The 23,534-nt window shown below is 39.8% G+C and overlaps 1 protein-coding gene across 1 annotated transcript; it reads left to right on the top strand.

Annotated features, from left to right (window-relative positions):
• Positions 1–12,664: 12,664 nt before the first annotated feature.
• On the top strand, positions 12,665–20,412 carry LOC128380646 (thyrotropin receptor-like). Its single transcript, XM_053340518.1, has 11 exons — positions 12,665–12,828; positions 12,908–12,979; positions 13,693–13,767; positions 14,056–14,130; positions 14,259–14,333; positions 14,458–14,535; positions 16,687–16,755; positions 17,211–17,288; positions 17,520–17,708; positions 19,068–20,142; positions 20,218–20,412. Exons 1-11 carry the CDS (start codon positions 12,665–12,667, stop codon positions 20,410–20,412), a joined length of 2,145 nt encoding a protein of 714 aa, XP_053196493.1.
• The last annotated feature ends 3,122 nt before the right edge of the window (positions 20,413–23,534 follow it).

The following is a 23,534-nucleotide window of genomic DNA, read 5'->3' on the forward strand; positions in this document are numbered from 1 at the left end:
AGATCATCAATTCTTGGCATGGGGTACAAGTCCAGTTTACTGACCCCATTCACTTTCCTGAAGTCCAAACAGAACCTTAAGGTTCCGTCCTTTTTGGGGACCAAGATGACTGGGCTGCTTTACTCACTGGAGGATGGCTCAATAACCCCTCAGTTCCCCCATCACCTCTAGCTCCCTCTTCAACACTGGCAGCAGGCGTTCTGGGATCCTGTAGACAGGCTGGTGAAGGGGCTTGGGATCCTTTAAGATGATATGATGGTGAATGTGCAGTCAGGAATTTCCAGAAACAGCCATTTTTTGAGCATGTTAATGTAGAAAGTCTGCAAAGGCTGTTTCCTGTCAGGCATATGGATCCGGTATGTCACAGGATCTATTTTCTGTTTGACCCGGTTCAAATGTTAGGTACCTGGCTGACCGGTTATACCATTCTTTCTGCTTTGCCTGCACCTGGAGAAGGTTCTGTCTGGCGATTTTGGTGGACTTCATGAGCAGCTCCTGCATAGGAGACGATGTTCATGTCTTGAGATTTCACAGGCCCCTCCCACATTTCACGGGGGACCTCATGGGGCCTCTGACCTGGTGAGCATAAAGCAGCTCGAAAGGTGAAAAGCCCATTGAGGCCTGTGGGGACCTCACGGTATGCAAACAGAAGAAACGGCAGCCATCTGTCCCAGTCCTTTCCAGTCCCAGACACAAACTTCCTGAGCATTCCTTTCAGAGTCTGGTTGAAACGCTCAACCAAGCCATCTGTTTGAGGGTAGGGGGTAGTCCTCACTCTCCTAATCCCTAACAGCTGATAGGCCTGTGAGAGCGTACCACTCATGAAGTTGGGACCCTGATCTGTCAACACCTCCTTGGGAATCCCTACCTGAGAGAAAAATTTAAGCAAGGCTGAAGCTCCCTGCCTAGCTGTCACCTTTCTCAAAGGGAACGCCTCAGGATATCTGGTGACATAGTCACTAATGACAAGAATGAACTTGTTCCCTGCCTGGCTCCTTTCCACTGGGCCCACTATGTCTACTCCTATACACTCTTAGGAAGGACTAGCTGTCTGCCATAGTCACTTTTGTCTGTAGAGAAGGTCATTTTAAATCAGGAACTACTCCCAGAGGACAGTGTCCGATGGGTCCTTCTCTGCCTCCTTAAAACAGTGCACAAGAGTCAAGTCTTCATGCTGCAGCTTAGGAAGGTCAGCGGGCAATGAATCTACCTGCAGCTTTGGAGCTGAAAGTTCTGGCTCTGTCTGTTCTGTTGGCTGAAGTATAAATTCCCCCACTTGCTGTCTGCTCCTTCCCAATCTGTCCTCCTTTGTGACTGTGGGCCCAACCACGACCTCCTCTCCATGAAATCGCATTAGCTGCATTGTGTCTGTGTGACTATCTGCTGTGCTGGGTAAGGGTACTGTTACAGGTACTATCTCTGGTGTAATGGGTGACTGTACCTGCTGTGTTGCTGAAACCACTGATGGCAGGGCTTCTGGGGCTGGAGCAATTACCACCTGCTTTGCTTTGGAACTGCACCACAAAACCTTTCCCTGCTCTCCTGGATGAGGTCATACAAGACTGGAAAATCTGTCCCTAACCGGATGGGGTAGGTCAGCTCTGGAGCAACACCAACTTACACGAGGTAAACCTGTCCTTTAACATCAATGTATGCCTCAACTGTGGGGGCCTGCTCCTCATGACCATGGACACAGATGACAGGGACTGTTTCTTCCTCATTCCACAACTCCCTAGGGACAAGCTGAGACTGAACAAGGGATTGGGTACAACCAGTGTCTAACAGGGCTATGTGGGGCTTACCACTAAACTGCACAGTGGTCAGAGGGGAGTCTAACTGGTTCCTCCTTGCTGGCAGTCCACCCACTTGCAAAACAAGTCCTTGAGGTGGGTGTACAGCTCCTGTGGTGACTCGTCTGGCGGTATGTCATGATCTGCTGATAAATCCAGCCTCTCCCTCGGCCTCAGTTTTATCTTATTTTACTGATGAAGTAGAGTTAATTAGAGCTTCTATCACCCCTAATTTCCCGCACCCACAACAAGATAGTTTTAACCTGTTTTATGTCATTACCCTGTCTTTTAGAAACAGTATCATATATGAGAGTGCAGTAACGGTCCCTGATATGGGTGAATTGGGCAAGCGCCCAGTGCGGCATTTTGTCATGACTAATGGAGGGCTCTTCAAAAAAAATCCCGGTGCACAGGTGGTCCAGTGGTTAAGAGCGCATGCCATATATGCAATGGACCCCGGTTTGAGTCCCGGCCAGTGGACCTTTCTGGATGTCACCCCCGCCCCCCCCCTCGCTCCTGTAATTTCCTGTCTCTCTATTGTCAAATAAAGGCGTCTATGCCAGTAAAAAACTTTTAAAAAATAAACCTTTACGCCGCAAAATGGTTTTCTATTATTTGCACGTCAGGTCAATCTATCACTCTGTTGTGCATGCGCCCCTGCTTGCGGAGATGGTGCCGCACGTACAGAAGCTGTGAGAGAAGGGGAAGGGGAGGGGGGGACAGTTCACCTCTTGGTCTCCCTACTGGAACAGGCAGAGGGGAACTCAACTCAACTCAACTTTATTTATATAGCACTTTAAAACAACCACAGCTGAAACAAAGTTCTGTACATAAATAGATAAAACAACACAGGGACATAAAACAATTAACAGGAAATAAATACTAAAATAATTGTTTATTGTTTTTAAAACAAATCAAAAACAATAAAACAATAACTAAAAAAAAAAACACTGAAACAGGAGCAGAGTCTCATGCAGGGTTGAAAGCCAAGGAATAAAAATTGGTTTTAATACGAGTTTTGAAAATGGACAAGGAACGGGGGATCCACTTAATAAAGCAATACTCACACTGCACATTTTTGTTTGTTGTGTGAAATGGCTAAAAAAATAGGTAATACCAAAGGAATCTGTGCACCTTTGAGGTGAATTGTTTTAGTCTTAGTATCAAACTCGAAATAGGGGAGCAGATTTCATATGATGTCATCATTGATGATTTTGAATGAAGGAAGGCCAGAAGAGTCAGGTTTTGTTTGGCTGTTGTACCATTTAACAGTGTAAACACACTGCGTGCAATAGTTTTTTAACAAATGTAAACATGCCAGAATTAGTCAAAAGGCTATTTTACATCTGCTGTTCCTGGACTGATGTTGAGTAGTCACCCTAAAAAAATACAATAGTCATAGTTTTTCATAGAATTCTGTTTGTTGTCTTGTTGCAATGTTGTAGGTGGTGATTGTGCACTTTAAATAGTGTGTTTCCTGTTCCTAAGTGCAATAGTGTAATAACTGGATTCCATTGTTCTGATGAAGGATTTGTGCAATTGAGAAATATTATTCTCATTCGTATTTCATTTCTATTATATTATTCTTTTTTGCCACAGATCTTGTAAACGTCTTTATATTTAACATATATATATTAAATACAATTCCTGGCCGGGGGGGGGGGGGGGGGGGGTCTCACCCAGGGGGCGTCATTCAAGCTAGAACTGCCACTGAGAGAGTTCCCTCTAGCCCTCTTGATATAAGTGCAATGGACTCTTTTAACATTTCAGTGTCTGATGGTTGTGTCCCCGATTATTTTGAAACTGCTTGTGTGCACACTCTGGGGTGAGGCTGCCCTGCTCAAAATTAGACCTTTTAATGGCTGCTGATGACAGCAAATGCTCAATCCTGGCTCTCTTGAACCTTAGTACAGCCTTTGATCACAGCATCCTGTTAGATAGACTAAGGGTGGTGATATCTGGTACAGCATTAGAATGGTTTTCATTTTACCTGTCAAATAGGATGTTCTGTTTCTTTGTTTTCTTATGTAAAAGTATGGTGTGCCTCAGTCTTGGGACCAATCTTATTATCTTTATATATGTTTCATTATTCAGAGACATAGTGTTTCTTACTATCTTTATGCTGATGATATGCAGATGTACCTGCCCACAGAACCTGGTGAGTGTAATAAATTACTGCCTTTGCAATGTCAAAGACTGGATGTCAAACAGTTTTCTTCAGTTGAACTGAAACCAAACAAGGATCCTTGTCATTTGGTCTCAGCATATGGCAAAGCAAATTCCGCCCTCTGCTGGGTTCTTAGTGGAACATAACAAACCTGTTCTTGACAGAATCTTGACAGTAGTTTAAACTTTGAGCAGCACACTACAAAACGTGTCCAATCTTGTTTTTATCATCCAGTAAAAATACACTTAATCTTAACTTTTAAAGAATTTTTGAATGATGTCACAAGCACAAGTTGTCACTGCTGATGGTAGAATACAAACAGTATAGTATGGCCTCAGTCCCACAGCTAACAGTTCAACAGCAGGCATGCATGTTATCACCTTCATGTGTCCTTCAGCAAGTAATGTGTCCCAGATTACTTGCTGATCTGTTTGTCTCTGTCCGCCTGAACTAGCAAGAAGCTTCCAATAAACAGTCTGGTATCTTTACTTTCAACAATGTCTCTGTCAGGTATAGCACACTGCACTCGCAATACACAAGCTGTCCACTGACTAGGGCAGTAGACCATAGCCCTTTGTTGATGTTGTTGTTGTTTGGTGGTTGCTATTGCCGTTGCACATTTTGCTACCACCACTGTCAAATCCCTTCCTCTCCAAAAGTATTGGAACGGCAAAACCAATTCCTGTGTGTTTGTTGTACACATTTGGGTTTCAGATTAGAATATGATACAAGAGTTCAGAATTTCAGCTTTTATTTCCTGGTATTTACATCCAGATGTCTTAAACAACTATCTTTTACTCTCCACAGCCATGCTACCTCTTAATTTTTGCTGTATAATAATCAATGCCAATTTAACTCTCTTTGACATTTGAGACTGTAGTTTGTTGTTTATTAGAGTCAGTATTATGTTTAATAACTCTGACAATGATTTGTACCTTTCTTATTTCAAATTTGGCACATAAACATGAACGTATTTCAAGCAAAATCTGTGAAAAGTGTTTCTGTTGTAGGTATGTATCTGCAGTGACAACCCCAACATGGCTGTCTCCAGTGTCCTGCACCTCTCCTGTATCTCCAGGATCTCCTCCATCAGAGATGTCAGCCCCCCTGCCCAGCCTGGCCATCTCTGTCCCCTCAGTGGCTTTAAGCCCCTCTGGTGAAGAGGAGCGCCCACTGCTGTTATCAAACACAGGCCAGCCGAACAAGTCCTTGAAAAGAGATGAACAGAAGAGGACCTCTGCGCACTACAACCATGGCCACGTTGCACACAGCTTACCACCTAGCCCACTGTTGATCATGAAGAATGATAACTTCCAAATCACAATCACTTCAGCTACCACCCATATGGTCTCAGTATCGCCAGAAATGCTAGTGAATTCAAATAACATTATCGAAAACTACAGCACCAAAAGAAGTGTCCCCAATGGCCATTTGTTGCATAATGTGGAGTCCAGTGGTGACAACATACTAGAGCGTGAAATAGAGGATCCCCATGGGGAACACACACCCTTCCTTACTATGGATAGCACTACAGCCCTGTTGCTTAGGGCTATGGACAGCAGCAGGACTAACCCAGCATCACCAAATGATGATCAGCAAGTCAAGTCATCCAGTGCCACCACCAAACAAAATCCAGTAGCTGTGTAAAAGTGAATTTATGTTTATGAAAAAAGGAATAGTCACTATTAAACCTTTATTTTCTATAACTTATTTGTTGTGTAAAGACTTTTGAAGATGAATGAAAAACAAAACTTTTATTTTAGTGAAGTAGTGAATAAAGAGTTTTATAAACAAAAAATGTATAAATGTGTTCATGTCTTGTAGGTAAAGTGCCATACACTAGTATGTAGCGATGGTTCAGTATATTTCAGCGCAGAAGAAATATCAATGGTGCCTTTCTGTTTGGTATGCTTAAGGGAGCTAAAGCATTGCATACTGGGCCATTTATCCATCATCTTAATCTTCTGGTTAACAATCAAAAATAACTTGCTGGCTGCCTTTAATATCCTGTAGTATAAAGTTCCCATTGATATGACAGTTTGATAATAAATCCTATACATACAAGGTGCATGCTACATCTTTAAATGCTTTGGTGAAATAATAAGCGGTGTATGTGGTTTCCTCTCCAGCCATTTGACCTGACTGGTCAATTATCTGATGTCCTTTGTACTCATTACGGGCTGTCTCACTGAGACGTTTGTTTGTAAATACAATACTAAAAAAAGCAACGCCTGGACTGATGTTTATGAATAAATGATCAATCATTACCTGTATTTGATGAAAGCTGGAAAAATGTTAGAGATTATAGATAACCTGTGTAAGCTGATGTTCTGCCAGTGAAAAAATATTATAATGGTTAGGTAAAGATGTAATCAGTAAAGCCTGGCTCTTTAGCATTACAATTATGATGTTCCTGTTGAGTTTTTTCAGACTAGATCCAAGTCCTTTAATAACGGGTATCAGATTATACTGGGTTCAAGCCAATACATCAATTTATCAAAAGATACATATGCCCAGTGCACACTGAAGCTGCAACTGGGAAATCAGATAATATAGAACTTAATTCATCCCAAAATATGTTTTATGCAGCAGAGGAAATGCAAGACATGCCATGTTGATTAAATGAACACATTAAAATAAGAGGTGTAGCATAAATTTAACACATAATATTTTCCACAAGCTTCTCTATTATTATTATTATCATTTATATATATTATATTATATTAATATACTTAATTAATATACATGAAAGTTTAACTAGGAGAAAGCAATTTATGTAAAGCAGTCGGCTAGAAGGAGGATGCATCACCTTAATGTTGAGACTAAAACACTCCTTTCGGAAGACAACAAAAAAAATCAATCAATCAACAATGAATTGATAAATAAGTATTTTGTATATCTCAGAAGGAGCAGCAGGAGTGGTACTGGATATCAATTGACATTGCTATTGCTTTTCAGGATTATAAAATAGTTTGTGAACTTGTAAAATATTAGTTCCTGTGTGTAGTATATGGCCCTAGAGATGACATATTGTGTATACATTTGCTGAATTGTGTGATATACCTCCTTTTGCCTGTATGAAACATAAGTAAAATATTACAGAAGTTAGTCATTAATGCAGCAATACAATTACCAGAGGGCAATTGACAAGGATATACATTTTCATGAAAATTGAACCTTGCATTTGGAAAGCAACTATCACCTCCTGTGTCCACTATATGGTGCTAGACCCTTTAATGTCATGCTGTATATTGTGTGTAGATCACACCATGTAAATTTCATGTAAACCTGATCTGACTTTCCGAGCACCTCAAGCACCTTAAAAATGCAAGTATTTGGGGGGCGCTACAGAGCCAATGTGCCAAGACCATTTGCAATATCAAATTGTGATACTTAGTTTGAACATTGATGCAATATTTTGTCAAATGTGCGCATCCTAAAGACCTCAAACTTGTGCGTAAAATGAAAGCTGATGCACAAAATCAGTCCTTTACAAGTCTCTTCACATGCAGACAATACAACTTAAACAGATCATAATCCATTTATTTTATCTAAAAAAGATGGCATCACATTCCTCATATTATAACATCAGAGCTGAACATTGGACCTTTATTTCAAGACTGTTGTAGCAGACACAGCATCAGAACATCATCTGGTCAGAGTCACCTTTGACCCTGAGATGAGTAAATTGGACCAGGTTTGATATAAAGATTGACACAGTATCTCTATTGGGCAAACAAAGATCAGGAGCAACCCAAAGGGACAAGAACTACATAAAAGTAACATAAGACAGATTTTGGTGTCTCCTTCGGACATCAGAACTTATTGGAGACACTTCACTCCCCCTTTCTTCCATCAGATTGGACACACAGACCACCATCATAAATTAAAAGGCACATTCCTAAGTTCCACCTCTCTCTCAACACAAAGCATGAAAGTAAGAATTAGTGTTAAAACTCATACAAAACTTCTCGGTCAATACCAATTACTTATATCAGTATCAATTACCTAAAGAAACCTCCATTGTAACAGCTATGACAGGAGTATTTGAAGAACTGTCATTATACTTTCTCCTTTCAGAATGTTTATTTAATGTGAGAAAGTGTTACATTGATGTTTTGTTTACATTAATCAATTATCTATTATGGAATAAGTAGAATAACAATGTGATTATGGTTGATCATCAGGTTTTAATGAATGACAGCTTGATGAATCAAGCTGATGTCATATCAATGCCAGAATGATACATCCTGTGTTCTGTGTTAATAGGTTATAGTATTGATTTTAATAATCAGGATTAAATACTGAATGAATGATGAGGATGAAATGTTTTGTGGTAAAAGCTGGAAATTAGATCCTCAAAGTAGCTGTGATGAATCTGATTGGCTGACACACACAAGCCCTCCCCAACTGCTGAAAAAACTGCTGCACCCCTCCAAAACCGGCTTTGCTTTGCGTCAGGTTTTGCTCTGCTCATCTCATCTCATGATGCTCATCTCATTAAAAGAATAAAATAAGGTGACAAAAGTAAAAATGTGTGAGGTGAAGAAAAGAGAAGCTTTTCTTCACCTTACACATGTTTACTTTTGTCACCTTATCTTATTCTTTTAATCTTGAGTTATTCTTTATCTTAGTTTACGCACCAAATTTTATTTTAAGTTTCTGTAATCTTGTATTTTTTGTCAGCAAACATAAAGGCCTTTAAAGTAAGCACGTCATTAAGTTTTGCATCAGTCTGTTTTTGACATTTTTGAGGATTTTGATGTGTGGCCAGCACTGAGATCTCTCCAGAAAGTTATTAAACAGTTAACTGGTTAAATTAGACTAATTAGACTCCTCCATCTGTCATCAACCTAAGACAGCTTTCCGGCAGATCTATGACTCATCATAATTGAGAATAACAAAGTCTGCAGGTAGTCTGACAGGAGACCAGCCGACCCGGACCATCCTCACAGCACCTCGCCCGGACCGGATGGGCGAGGCCCTCCATGGATGAAAGTAGTAATCAAGGGTTGATGCCAGGTCGAGTAATTAAAATTTTCCTTAAAGGTAAAACTCAGTAAAAGTTTCAAAGCTTCCAATTAATGACTTATCCTTAATTCTGTTGAATTCATATTGTATTGCAAGTTTATCAATGTATTTATACATCATTTATTAGTCATGTGTAGTTAATAAAATCCATAAAACTCAATCAATTGTGTATGTCTATTCTTTGAAGTCATACATGGATCTATTGAACCGTTGAGCCACAAATTCAGAGATTTGATTTGCAGTGGGGCAAAAAAGTATTTAGTCAGCCATCAATTGTACAAGTTCTCCCACTTAAAAAGATGAGAGAGGCCTGTAATTTTCATCATAGGTACACTTCAACTATGAGAGACAGAATGGGGGGAAAGAATCCAGGAAATCACATTGTAGGATTTTTAATGAATTAATTGGTAAATTCCTTGGTAAAATAAGTATTTGGTCACCTACAAACAAGCAAGATTTATGGCTCTCACAGACCTGTAACTTCTTCTTTAAGAGGCTCCTCTGTCCTCCACTTGTTACCTGTATTAATGGCACCTGTTTGAACTCGTTATCACCTGTCCACAACCTCAAACAGTCACACTCCAAACTCCACTATGGCCAAGACCAAAGAGCTGTCAAAGGACACCAGAAACAAAATTGTAGACCTGCACCAGGCTGGGAAGCCTGAATCTGCAATAGGTAAGCAGCATGTATCGTGAGATTTTGAGTGAAAACCTCCTTCCATCAGCAAGGGCATTGAAGATGAAACGTGGCTGGGTCTTTCAGCATGACAATGATCCCAAACACACCGCCCGGGCAACGAAGGAGTAAGAAGCATTTCAAGGTCCCGGAGTGGCCTAGCCAGTCTCCAGATCTCAACCCCATAGAAAATCTTTGGAGGGAGTTGAAAGTCTGTGTTGCCCAGCGACAGCCCCAAAACATCACTGCTCTAGAGGAGATCTGCATGGAGAAATGGGCCAAAATACCAGCAACAGTGTGTGAAAACCTTGTGAAGACTTACAGAAAACGTTTGACCTCTGTCATTGCCAACAAAGGGTATATAACAAAGTATTGAGATGAACTTTTGTTATTGACCAAATACTTATTTTCCACCATAATTTGCAAATAAATTCTTTAAAAATCAGATGTGATTTTTTGGATTTTTTTTTTAAGTTGGAGAACTTGCACAATTGGTGGCTGACTAAATACTTTTTTGCCCCACTGTATCAAAATGTAATGATTTATTAAACGTTATGCCAAGCTCCAGAAGAGAAACAATCAGTCCGTATCAGTGGGTGCATCCAGCAGCTCCAACAGGACATATAAAAGGTCAGGTAGTAGCTGCATTCCTCTTATTAATATTGTAAACGGTTAAAACACTTTATAAAAGACATAACTATAACTCTAAGAAAATTAAAATGCATAAATGCAGCATATGAAATGATGGAAGTAATTTTGACTATTACAGTCGATTTGAGGTACATTTCATTATTGTAATAAGAAGTTAAATAAGTTATACTTCATCACAGCAGTGTATAGTGCATAATGCACCATCTATTGTCCTGTTCAGATTGCAACAACTAACAGATTACAGTAAAATCAGGACTGAAGACACTAAAATGCTTAAAAAGAGATTTTTAAGCATTTTACCTTATTGATAACTCTGCTTTAACTGCTGGTAACTTTAGGTGATGTGAGTGAAATGGGCATTTTATCATGTCTAATTATAATTTTTTATTCCTCTCTCTGTGTGTCTGAGATACCATAATGGGACAAACCAGGGGTCATTATAGTGTGTTGTGTTGTTTTTAGATTGGTTTTCCTTTCTTCTTTTAATTTTGTTGCTATGGTATGAAGTGGTGCATTTTGACACTAATGGCTCTTTTCCACTACACAAAAACGAAGTCACGGCAGTTTCGCGGAGCTGTGCTATGACAACCCCGCCCACGTTGAGTAGGTACTTCTTTGTAATGGAAAAGGTCATTCCTGGAACCGAGGCGAGGCGAGTCGAGCCGCGCTGGAACTGTGTAGTGGAAAAGAGCCATAACTCTAGGACCACCAACCATCAAACTCCCCCCCCCCAAACATTTTTGTCACCAGCCGCCACTGTTTAAAGGATTTGTTTTATGAAGTGGTCAGCGTTACAGCCATACGGCTCAATTTTCTTGTTTTGTGTGTGACAAAAGCCACATACAGCAGCAAGTCGCCTCGATGTCCTCCATTGTTTATGTGTTTGTGTCGCAAAGAAAACAAAGTCACAGCAGTATCGCGGAGCTGTGCTATGACGACCCCGCCCACGTTGAGTAGGTACCTCTTTGTAATGGAAAAGGTCGTTCCTGGAACCGTGTCGAGTCGAGTCGAGCCGAGTAGTGCTGGAACTTTGTAGTGGAAAAGCGCCATATGAAACATAGAAGAGTTACTCAGAGAAAATATAATTTGGGTAATAACTAGCAGCCTACAATCAATTTATTTTTATTCAGTTCATTCAACCTGCAATGATACAATATTAATAATTAAAGCTGCAAGCAGCAATGAACGGGCCCTCGCTCCCCCACGCATGTCGGGCTGTGGCTCAGTCGGAGAATGTAGCATCACTAAGGTCTTATGTCTCAGCTGAGTTAATTTCAGGTGTAAATACTTACGATTATGGGAGTAATTAGTGAAAGAATGACGCAAGTGACTTCCTGTTGCCAGTAGGTGGCGCTATGACTGTCAGTAAATATGAGACTGTACATGTGTTCAGACCGGGATGCTGAACAAGCATCTGAAATTTGGAAAAGCTCAGACCATGTGGAGTCAGGTTATGAGGGTTTGAAATTTCATGGCAAGATGATTCTGTGTGAATTTGAAGTGGATGGGATGAAATCCCTAGGACTAGTTTGTTCAAATATGATGCCAAAATTGGCATTAAAATCAATATTTTGATTCAAAATGGCCAACTTCCTGTTGGTGTTAGGGTATGTGTCCAACACACTTTTTGGTGCGTCTTGACATGATGAACATGTGTACCGAGTTTCGTTTCTCTATGTCAATCTGTGGTGAGGGGCTTGATTTTATTGATTTTGCAGGGGCGCTACAGAGCCATTTTGCCACGCTCATTTATGCAAACCATAAAATATCAAATTTTTCGCGGTCTGGCTTGTGTGCAAACTTTGGTGAGTTTTGGGGCACGTTTAGGGGGGCAAAAAGGCCGTCATTGTGAAAGAAAAAAAAAATTTTGGCAAATACAATAGGGCTTCGTGCTGGTCAGCGCTCGGGCCCTAATTAAAGCTGCAAGCAGCGATGAACGGGCCCTCGCCCCCCCATGCACCGCCCCGTACGTGCATGTCGGTGCATGCTGCAGTCACACGGCAGACACAGCGGGCACGTAGACTTCTTGGCACCCAGGCTTTTATTGAACATTGTGTGATCACAATGAAACAGATATTTGTGTTACAATCTTGTAGTTTGTTGTCTGAGTGGAAGTGTTGTTGTTTGTTATGTTTTTATGTTCTGGTGAGCTGCTGGACAGTTGAATTTCCCTTCGGAGATGAATAAAGATCTATCTATCTATCTATCTATCTATCTGAAGTGTGTGTGCTTTATTTCTATGACTTCCACTATTGGTCAGAATGTAGGACAGCCTAGCCTCTGTCTGAACCTCCCTTACTGTGGAGTGTAACCTGGGAGTCTACACCACCGAATCACTGCTCTTACAATGAATGTTTATTTAAATCTCCTTTTTTTCACTTTCATCCCCGTTGAGGTCACTTTACCTCTGGAATATTGTCCATCTCATTGCCAGTGTGACTGGGACATCTGCAGTGTGTCATGTTTTGGGACTGAGGTCATACCTGATTTCCATGCCAGCACAAAGGAGGTGTAAGTTACACATTCTTTCAACTTTTATTTCACCTTGACACTAGAGAAAATCTCTCTAGACTGTTCATTTCTGTTTTAGGTGGCTTGTGGAAACAAAACTCTCTTCCATTCCTCAGAATGCCTTTGCCAACTTGGCCAACATTTCTCAAATGTAAGATTTTTCTTTTTTTTAACACTAACTGGTTAAAAAAATTGATACTGATATATAAGATAAGTAATTCTGTTCTGTTCTGTTTATACAATAATAACTAGCAAGATAAGAGAATGTAAACTGCCAAGAAAATAAGTCCAAAAAAGTCAAATCCACTAGTTTTATTGAACATGTTAACATTTTAATATATTTACAATTTGAGTCTTGACAGATTTTAAAATATTACAATTACTGTACTTACTGTATATTGTGTTAATTCTAATAGCCTGGCTGTCTGTCTCCAGGAATACATTTTCTGCTTTCCAAACTATTCTTTAGTCAAAACATCATCTAAATAAAATAGCATGTCAAAAACCGAGTGCCTTGTCCACGGTCCAATGAAGTCCCATTACTATTGGTGCTAATTAACTGTTCATGTGGCACGCTACATCCTACCTGTCAGCTAGGTTGCCAGGTGTCTCAACACTATGTAGTAGCATACATAGTATAAGACCTCAGTGTTGCAACCACAGGCTGGCAGCTACAGATTAATTACCAGTAGTCTATAGATTTATATTGGGGTTTTTATTGTATTGTATTAGTGTGTGAGTGTGTGTGTGTGTGTGTGTGTGTGTGTGTGTGTGTGTGTGTGTGTGTGTGTGTGTGTGTGTATGTGTGTGTGTGTGTGTGTGTGTATGTGTATATGTGTGTGTGTGTGTGTGTGTGTTTTACAGATACATCTCTGATGATGACACCCTTAGATATCTTGAAAGGCATTCTTTCTACAACCTGTCTTGGGTCACCCACATGTATGTACACTTTGAACAGTGCAGCTTGTACATTACTGTATACAATACAAAACTGGTCAGAGCATTATATACAGTGACCAGAATACAGCTAGTCTACTACTACTACTAATTATTCTGCAAGGAATAAAAAAAGACATTTTACATTTTTAAATTCAATGGAAAGTCAGAATTAAAGTTATGAGTGAGCCGAAATGATGTCTTACTTTATTCATTTATATTTACTATGCCCACTTTACTTAATAAGTGAAAATAAGATGTATGTTTCTTGTGTATGCATGTGTCAAATAGACAACTTACTGCCATCAAAACACTGTCATACATTGACCCAGAGGCATTTAAGGATCTGCCTAATTTAAAGTACCTGTAAGTAAAATTTAATTTGCTTATCTTATATCAAAAAACTATCACAAAAAACAAAAACAACGATGTAAACACTACAAAGGAATGCAATCCTGTTACCTGAGATTTGACTGAGATTTGTTCCAATACAGTGGGATCACCAACACAGGTCTCACTTCTTTTCCTGGACTACAGTATATTCAGTCCACACAAGAGGATTTTATTTTGTATGTAGCAGTTAAATATATAACTACAATTTCTACAATTCTTTTGTCAGCTAAAAATTATGATTTTTTTTTTAAAATTTTGTTTTGCTTGTATAAAATATTTCTTCTTAACATATTTTAACAGGGAGATAGTGGAGAACATCTTCATTGAAGTCATACCTGCTAATTCTTTCAGGGGTATATCTGAGAATTCTCTGACCATGTAAGTAGGATTTTTTGTGTGCATCAGGTTGCATTTTTACTGTTAATACTGATTAAGGCCAACAGTGGCTGTTTTCTCATTTCATTTCTCCTTTCAGCTCCTGACAGGTGTGTTGTTGTTTTTTACTTGATCAATCAATCAATTAATCTTTATTTATATAGCACCAAATCACAACTTAAGTCATCTCAAGGCACTTTAATTTAATTTAAAGAGACCAAACACTTGGCAACAACAGCAAAGAAAAACTCCCTTTTAATTAGAAACCTCAAGTAGAATAAGGCTCTAAATGGGTTGCCATCAGCCTTGACCAGTTGGGGTTGAGGGAGAGAGAGAAAAAAAGCAGTCTCTGAATGTCTCCAGGGTTCAGAGGCAAGACAGTACAGAGAACTCCGGGGAAGAAGTTTAATGAAAGTTTACTTGAGCGTATATGGATAGAGATGGATAGAGAGAGGGAGGAGGAGAGAGGAGCTCAGTGCATCATGGGAGTCCCCCAGCAGTCTAAGCTTAAAGCAGCATAAACTAGGAGCTGGTCCAGGACAAGCCTGGCCGGCCCTAACTATAAGCTTTATCAAAAAGGAAAGTTTTAAGCCTACTCTTAAACGTAGAGAAACGTGTTTTTCTGCATCATTTTGAGAAAGGATGTGTCCTTTTTTCAATTTTATTTAAAGATCTATTTTGGGGCTTTTCATGCCTTTTTTTAGTAAGTAACTGGCAGAGAGGCTGACAGGAATCAGAAAGAGAGAGAGGGGAATGATCTGCAGCATAAGTCCCTGGCCAAATTTGAACCAGAGACGCTGTGATTATGTGGCATGCACTCTAACCACCCAACCACCAGGGTGCTCTTGATGTGTTTGATTTTTGTAATATTACGTAGATCAGAAAAGACAGTCCCTGAAATTTGTTTTATGTGGGAGTTGAAGGACAAATCCTGATCAAATATAACTCGTAGGTTCCTTACCTTGCTGGAGACCATTTGTTTCAAGCTTAATTGTACCATGTACAAGATTTGTATTTGCGTGAGTGACAGGATGTCCCTATTAATCATGAGTGTCCCATTGAGCTTTTTGGTCCTGGGAAGTTACTGGAATTACATCCCACAAGTAAGCACTTGATTTATTGTGAGAGTTGGACTAGGACAAATGATATTTTGATGATATTTGGCGCCCCCCCCTGAATATGTATACCAATTGTGCCACTTCACTCATACTCCACTGTGACGAATTCACTGTGATTAATCCTAAAACAAGCATTAGCATCCTGTGTGATAAGAAGAGACAGAGAATAAACATGATAAATTACAAAGTATTGTTCTTCAAACTGTTCTTCTATTAAACTGTAAACTCACCAAGTCCAATAAGATGTGGGTGAACTATACTTAAAAAATACAGGTGAGGGCATCCTCTGTATGTGTGAGGAAAAGAGAGTAAAAAGTAGAACACACAAGTGTGATCACACCAAATGCCAAACAACTGTTTCCTAGTGAAAAGCACGTACATCAAAATACAGATAAGTACATAAAACTAAATGTACTTACCAGAAAAAACTGAACATCCAGTCGGATTAGAGGGTCTTTTACAACCAAATGCTGAACTTTTTCAAGGCGACCAAAATGTTACAATTAACTTCTGGGAGTTAAAATCTGAGGTTACGCCATGCTTACGTATTACCAACATTGGGAACATGGTAGCCACCTGTTAATCACAATGTGCCACGCCCTAAAGCTTACCCTGCTTTATCATCTATTTTACTTTAAATGGGAGCATAATTTATGAACAGCATCATGTATTGAAGGTGATTTGAAACCAGTGATTGTATTTAATCAGTAAGTAAGTAAGTCTTTGCATAATTTGGTGCTCGGGTCATAATAATGATAATGATAATGATAATGATAATAATAATAAGCCCTTTGCACCATTCAATGCTCATGTCCAAATAATTTAAGCTGCAAGCAGCAGAGGTCGTTAAATTGCACCACCTGATTGCACCACCTGAACTCCCTGTTGCCTGTAGGGGGCGTTTTGTCCAGAATTAATTTTTTTCTGTTTTTAACTTGAATGAGGGAAATATTTGCAATAGTTGGGACACACCATAAGTACTCTGCAAGTATGTGTCTTGAATGAGAGGTTCACGTTCTTTTTTCTCTATTTTTAGCATCCTGAATAGTAATGGTGTGAAAGAGATTCAGCGCTATGCCTTCAACGGGACCAGACTGGAACAAGTGTATGCAGTTTTTTGTTGTTTTATTTGGACCCTTTATTCGCACTTTAACCATGGGTGTCGGAAGCACTGAAAATGAGGGTGGGACAATCTTGCAGAGGGGGCTGCAATAAATGTGTGGGACAATCTTGCAGAGGGGGCTGCAATAAATGTCCGATACCAGACACAAACTACTGACCACTGAATTATAAGGATGTGCCAGTTAGCAAACTGAACAGCGAACCTGCTATAGATTGATTAGAGACTGTAACAAAAACAAAAAGGCTATGAGTGACAGATGAACAAACTATGAGCATTTAATATTTAATAATATTAAGAAAATCAAAGCTTGGCATTTAGCCAAGCTTTGATTTTCTGTAAGTCAACAATGTCCTGAACATTTTGTTGTGACAGATTAGAATTTTTCTAATTATAATACTAATTATCATCTAGCACAGTATCTTTTCTTCATTCTTCAGGTATCTTCACAGAAATGTGGATTTGGAGCGAATAGATGAGTTTGCATTTTATGGTGTAATTCACGGCCCACTTCACTTGTGAGTAACTGAAAAGTATAGAATTAACTAGAAGATGAATAACTGTTCTTAATTCTAGAGAAAATAGAGGACATTACTTACATGTAATTTAGAAGTAACATTTTTTTGTGATTTTTTCCTTGAAATAACATGTTTACTTTGCCACTGTAGCACATGCTGAGACTGGATACAGGAACAGCCTAAGCTTTGTGTCCAAATGAAATCATCTAAACTCTTTGTCTGTCTTTCCAGAGACCTCTCAGAAACCAAAGTTAGCTCTTTGCCTTCAATAGGTATGAAGACCATTGAAAAGCTTCAAGCTAAAAACACTTGGACCCTCAAAGTACTCCCCCCCTTTAGAGCATTTCACCATTTACAGAGTGCTGAATTGACCTTCCAAAGCCATTGTTGTGGCCTCAAAATGTTGAAAAGATGGAGAGGGTAAGTAAGAGAATTGAAAGTGGTGGGAAATATTTTCCCACCATGGTTTCTTTCTGATGTGTGTTTGTCCTTTACATACCAAACTAGACCCACAAAAAAGTGTATGTATTGCACTCTAAACTGGCAAAAGCTGTGCCAGTCTAGAGTGATTTAAATTAAATCAATGCAGAGTTCATTTATAACTGTGTAATAATGATTTTATATTTAAATATTTGATTGTGAAATAACAAACAAACAAGCAAACAAAAATCCTGTGCACTGTTGAAGCGTTTAGTCCCTTTTATAACGACACCTGAAGGCACTGCATTGACTGCAAAAAAAAAAATCAGTGGACACCAGCCACAACTTTTGGCAAACATACTAATTAAATTAGCTTTTATAATTGTATATCAAACCCTAACCATTAAGATTTTGTGATTACTAATTCTTAATGGTGATTATTGCAGGCTTTGATTATTTTTTGAATCTCTCTAAACAGTGTGCTCATATGATTAATGTACTAATGTAATGTAATGAGTATTTGCATACTTCTCTTTCTCTTTTGTATTTGTTTATCTTTTGTAAATGTTTTATCCTTGTTTACAATTAGAAGAGCAGTGCTGCTGTTGCTTGCCTGTGAATTTTATCTGTAGAAAGTCTGAGTGAGTGAGTGAGTGAGTGAGTGAGTGCGTGCGTGCGTGCGTGCGTGAGTGAGTGAAATGCCATGTGTTTTTTCCTCTGGAGTTTTTGATTATACATATTATACATTTGATAATACACTTCAACAAGATTTCCCCCAAAGATGATGTCAGGCTTCTGATGCAGGTAGCATGAATACAAACTGTAAATACTGTTTTAGAGTACTACAGTTTTGTAGTATGTTAGTGTGATAATGTACTGGTTGAAATACTGGTAGAGAAATCTCCATTTCAAAAGCAGTGTCAGAGCAATAGACAACAATGTCTATTGGCCTGAGAAAAGGAAACAGAGCAAATATTTGTATGCTGGAAATGTAATGTGACCATACCTTAAGACTTTCGAATGTGCAAGAAGAACATATCATAGTATAATATTTAGACATTTGCATGCATCTAAAAATGTATTGTTGATTTTCTAATAGACACTTTTCACATCAGGCATTTTCTTATAAAAGCAGGAAAAGCACAGAGAGCATTCATAGCAGTAATGATAGCTGCATTCCATTTAGATGAGCCAATTACACTGCTTGGTGTTTGTCCATGCTCACTCACTCACTGACATGGCTCTCTGGGAGAATTAGTTGAATGGAGGCATTGTTAGTATTATTTACAGCTGCTTTGACAAGTCAAAATGTCTGTTGTGAAAAGGGTCTATTAATAATTCTTATCATCTGTGTTCAAGATACTCTGAGGCAGTTATTTGCAACTTGACCTGGAATGCTTTGGGAAATCAGCATGAATCATCTACAGGTTTCTCTAAGAAAATCTATCAACATCTAAAAGACAGCTTCGCTCTCCAAACTGCTGGCAGGACAAGTCACATTTATCACTACAATGACCCCATTTGCCCAAATGAACAGTCTCAAAATGAGGGTTTGTTTAATGTTGAGGTACCAGCAAAATATCCCTATGAAGATTTTGACTTTGCACCATGTAATGAACTTCAGGCAGAAAATCATCGACTCTTATGCAGCCCCATGCCTGATGCCTTCAACCCCTGTGAGGATGTGATGAGTCAAAGCTTCCTCAAAGTATTGGTCTGGGTGGTCAGTCTGTTAGCCATTTCAGCCAACCTCCTGGTGATGTTCATTCTATTGACCAGCCGACAGAAGTTGTCAATTACCCGTTTCCTCATGGGTCACCTGGTTTTTGCAGACTTTTGTATGGGGTTATACTTGCTGCTCATTGCATCTGTCGACATCTACACGCGCTCCCATTATTACCAGTATGCTATTGCCTGGCAAACAGGAACTGGCTGCAATCTAGCAGGGACAATATCATTGTTTTCCAGTGAACTATCTGTGTACACATTAACATTAATAAGCCTTCAGCGCTGGCATGCCATCTTCTACGCAATGAGGCCAGACAGAAAATTGAGGTTACGCCATGCAGTTGCATTGATGCTTGTTGGTTGGTTGTTGTGTGTAATCATAGCACTGCTGCCAGTAATTGGTGTGAGCAGTTACCAGAAAGTGAGCATCTGCTTACCTATGGATACTGAGACAGCTGCTGCATGGGTGTATGTAGTTTCTGTCCTGATGGTTAATGTCATTGCTGTTATAGTGGTGTGTTTGTGTTATCTCCACATCTACTGTATGGTGCACAATCCCCAGCATCAGTCCAGCCAAAGTGATACCATCATGGCCAAACGTATGGCCATTCTCATATTCACCAACTTCCTGTGTCTGGCTCCCATTTGCTTCTACGGCTTGTCTGCAACTCTGCACCAACCACTGATCACCATCACAGATTCCAAGGTGTGACTTATTCTTGAGCCCTAATCCAGATTTTTTTCTATATGAAATAAAGGCTGATGTGTGTGTTCTTTACAGGTGCTGCTGGTGCTGTTCTACCCTCTGAACTCTTGTGCACACCCATTTTTCTATGCTATCCTCACAAAGGCATTTCACAGAGACATCCTGATGTTGTTGAGCCGGATGGGACTATGCCAGCAACAAGCACAATTCTATAGAAGCCAGTTTTTCAGTATTAATCCCCAGATCATGCATTCCAGCACCACACCATGAAATGCCCAAGTAAAAGATACCCAAATAGCAATTTAAAGAATATTAATTATTATTTTTCTTAGAGCTCAACCGATATTATCAGCTGAAAATTAAGGATTAGCAAACACTTTAGCTGTCAGCTGCAGGAGAAAGGAAAGTGGAAATGTGTCTAAGACTGCATGGAAAATGTACAGATGAGGATAACTAAGCCAAACTAGAAGGAATTTATCGCAAATGAAAGGTAGCACTCCCAAAATTGTGTAACCTGGCTAACAGATGAGATGACAATTGGCCTGTGCTTTTAGAACTATGATCCAGTCTTATTTTTTTTACCTGTGACCAAGAACCCACTACCAGAGTTCCTGTCAATGAATCGTTTGAACCAATGTAACCAAGCCCAAATGGCATAAGTGATGACTCCATTGTAGAGGTAAGATCGGGCCTAAAAAATCCAGCCCGACCCGACCCAGGCCCGCGGGTATTAAAGCTCTACCCGGCCCGAGCCCGATCAATTAACTTGATTTGCAGGCCCGAGCCCGAAAAAACCCGAAATTTTATATTTTATTTGTGAGGACTCAGGAGGAGGAGGAAAGGGAGGGGATGCGTCAGTCAGAGCCGGACAGAGCACTGCTCCGGGAAAAGGGACTGGTTGTGATTTGTGTGATCCCATTTGTGACGATGCCTGTGCATAATGATAACAAATTAAAGCCTGTCTTTTGTAACGAATTCTCCCAGTTAAACAAGACTGTAGGATATAGCATATTCTCTGACAAGGAGAGGAACAGCAGCAGGAGCAGGTCTCTGGGCTTCATTGTAGATCACAAGGAAGGGCATCTGAGATACACGGAGTAAAGCCTCCAGAGCGCAGCAGGTTCACTATAGTCTTTGTTACTAAAGGCGGAAACAAACAGACTTTAAAAATCCTCCGCTGGAGACTGCGCGCACGGATTAATCCATTCATACATGTTTCTGGACCAGCTGCTTTTAGTATACATAATACATAAATATATATTTATTTTAAAAAAGTTAGAGAGAAGCCCGGCCCGACCCGAACGTAATAATTGACATTTTGGGCCCGACCCGGGCCGGGTCGGACTCGGGCTTAAGATCTTACCTCTACTCCATTGTACCCTGTTGAAGAACCTGGTGCTTTTAGACACATTTTATGTCTGATTTTACATCAGACCTGGTGGTAACAATCATTACAAGAGTATACAAGAATATAATATTCATCTCAATAGGCTACTCATTCATTTTCTCTATGTTCATACCAGTGTAATTTCCCCATTCATGTTATAGCTTTCAACTTACCTTTCTTATTTTAGTTGGTTATCTACTTGTGTATTGCCTTTTCTCTTTGATTAGTTGTTGTTAAGTTGTGATTAGTAGTTAATAAATGTATATGAAAGTAAAGTGGATTTGTCCTGTGATTGTCTGATTTCCAGTTCAGCTTTGTTTGCTCATGGTGGAATGTTGGGTAAATTAAAGACTACAGTCTAGAGCAGTGGTTCCCAACCTTTTTTCCTTGAAGCCCCCCTTGTCTGTGTCCAAGACAACCAGCCCCTCTCCCCCCCCCCCCCCCTTCCCCCAACCCCTGGACGTACTAAAAGACTACAGTGATTAATTACAAACTTTTATTTGCAAAGATAAACAGCAGTTGTAGGTTTTTGTTTTACAATATATAGATATATTTCTTCCTTTTATGCCATCAGTCATTTGTCAAAAATTTAACACACACACATACACACACACAGTTTAATTTTTGCAAATATTTTAATTTAATTTAATTTAATTTAATTTAATTTAAAATTTTCATTATTTTGCAAATATAGGCTATATTTTACATTGTTCAGTGAAATAGTCCTTTTTTAAAATTCAGGTTGACAGCTGACTGCAGGCTTCAGTAAGGAAGAGGCACAGAAGCAGACGGCAATTGGATAATTTAAGTTTGGCTTTTTATTTCGTGAATACAAGAAGAATACAAGAAGATGTAATTTATTTGTAAGGAACGTTCAACCTGCTTTTTCGGAGTTCAAAATATTTTTGTATGCATATGTTAAAATGTAAGCCTATTTTTCATATGTTCTCAGGTTACATGACTGTAAATATTGTTTACTCTTAGCGACACAAGAGGGCGCAAGAGCTCACTAAATGAGTTATGTGTGATTGTTCATCTACTGTATTTTGACACAATGGACTTGCCGTAGATGGACATTTATATGTGCGATTGTCATATTCCATTCAGTTCGTCCGCGCTCAACCCAACTGGCAGATGGCCACGTTTATTTGTTCTGGGAAATAAATTTCCTAAAATGAGAGAAGTCGTCAGCCTCCTTCCTACTCATCGTCAGCAGCACCACTCTGCTGATAAAACTCAACAGGTTATGGGCCCAGGAGACGTTCGGAGGAGACGTTCGGAGGAGAAGTTAGTCGACGAAAGCCAAGGAAGTTGCAACGGATCGCGTGCTGAGGAAGGCTGCTAACCTGAGGAGAGGGGCAAGCTAAGCGAGCATGGCAGAGCAACGAAGGGCAAGTAGCAGCAGGCTACATCGACTGGTATTCAACGGCGACGAGGCAAAGTATGAAGTTTGGGAAACTAAATTATTGGGACACTTTCGTTTATTAGGACTGAAAGACACTGTGTTAAATGAGCCAGTTACCGAAGCTGAAAAAGCAGCAGATCCTGAGAAAAACGCGGAAGCGTATGCAGAGTTGATCTTACTGCTAGATGACAAAAGTCTGTCTCTGGTAATGAGAGATGGGAAAGATGATGGCAGAAAAGCGTTAAAGATATTGAAAGACTATTATGCAGGGACGGGAAAGCCTCGTATAATTAGTTTGTACACCAGGCTGACATCACTTCAAAAGTCCAACGACGAAAGTGTAATGGACTATATCATTAGAGCAGAGACCGCCATAACTGCCCTGAGAAGCGCGGGAGAAACGCTGGGGGACGGTTTGCTGGTGGCTATGGTGCTGAAGGGATTGCCAGAGAGCTTCAAGCCATTCGCAATTCATGTGGCGCACACCTACGACAACATCACGTTTGCTGACTTCAAGACCAAATTGCGGAGTTTCGAGGAAACCGAGAACATCAGAGCAACCGGGTCGAACGACGACAGCGTGATGAAGACCCAGGGGAG

Source organism: Scomber japonicus, chromosome 19 (genome assembly GCF_027409825.1).
Source record: "Scomber japonicus isolate fScoJap1 chromosome 19, fScoJap1.pri, whole genome shotgun sequence".
In the NCBI taxonomy this organism is placed as follows: domain Eukaryota; kingdom Metazoa; phylum Chordata; class Actinopteri; order Scombriformes; family Scombridae; genus Scomber; species Scomber japonicus.

Coding starts and splice junctions, on each gene's coding strand:
- LOC128380646 (XM_053340518.1), top strand. CDS start 12,665: ATGAATGTTTATTTAAATCTCCTTTTTTTCACTTTCATCCCCGTTGAG. Junction 16,756..17,210: donor GGGACCAGACTGGAACAAGT/GTATGCAGTTTT, acceptor TTCATTCTTCAG/GTATCTTCACAGAAATGTGG. Junction 20,143..20,217: donor TCACCATCACAGATTCCAAG/GTGTGACTTATT, acceptor TGTTCTTTACAG/GTGCTGCTGGTGCTGTTCTA.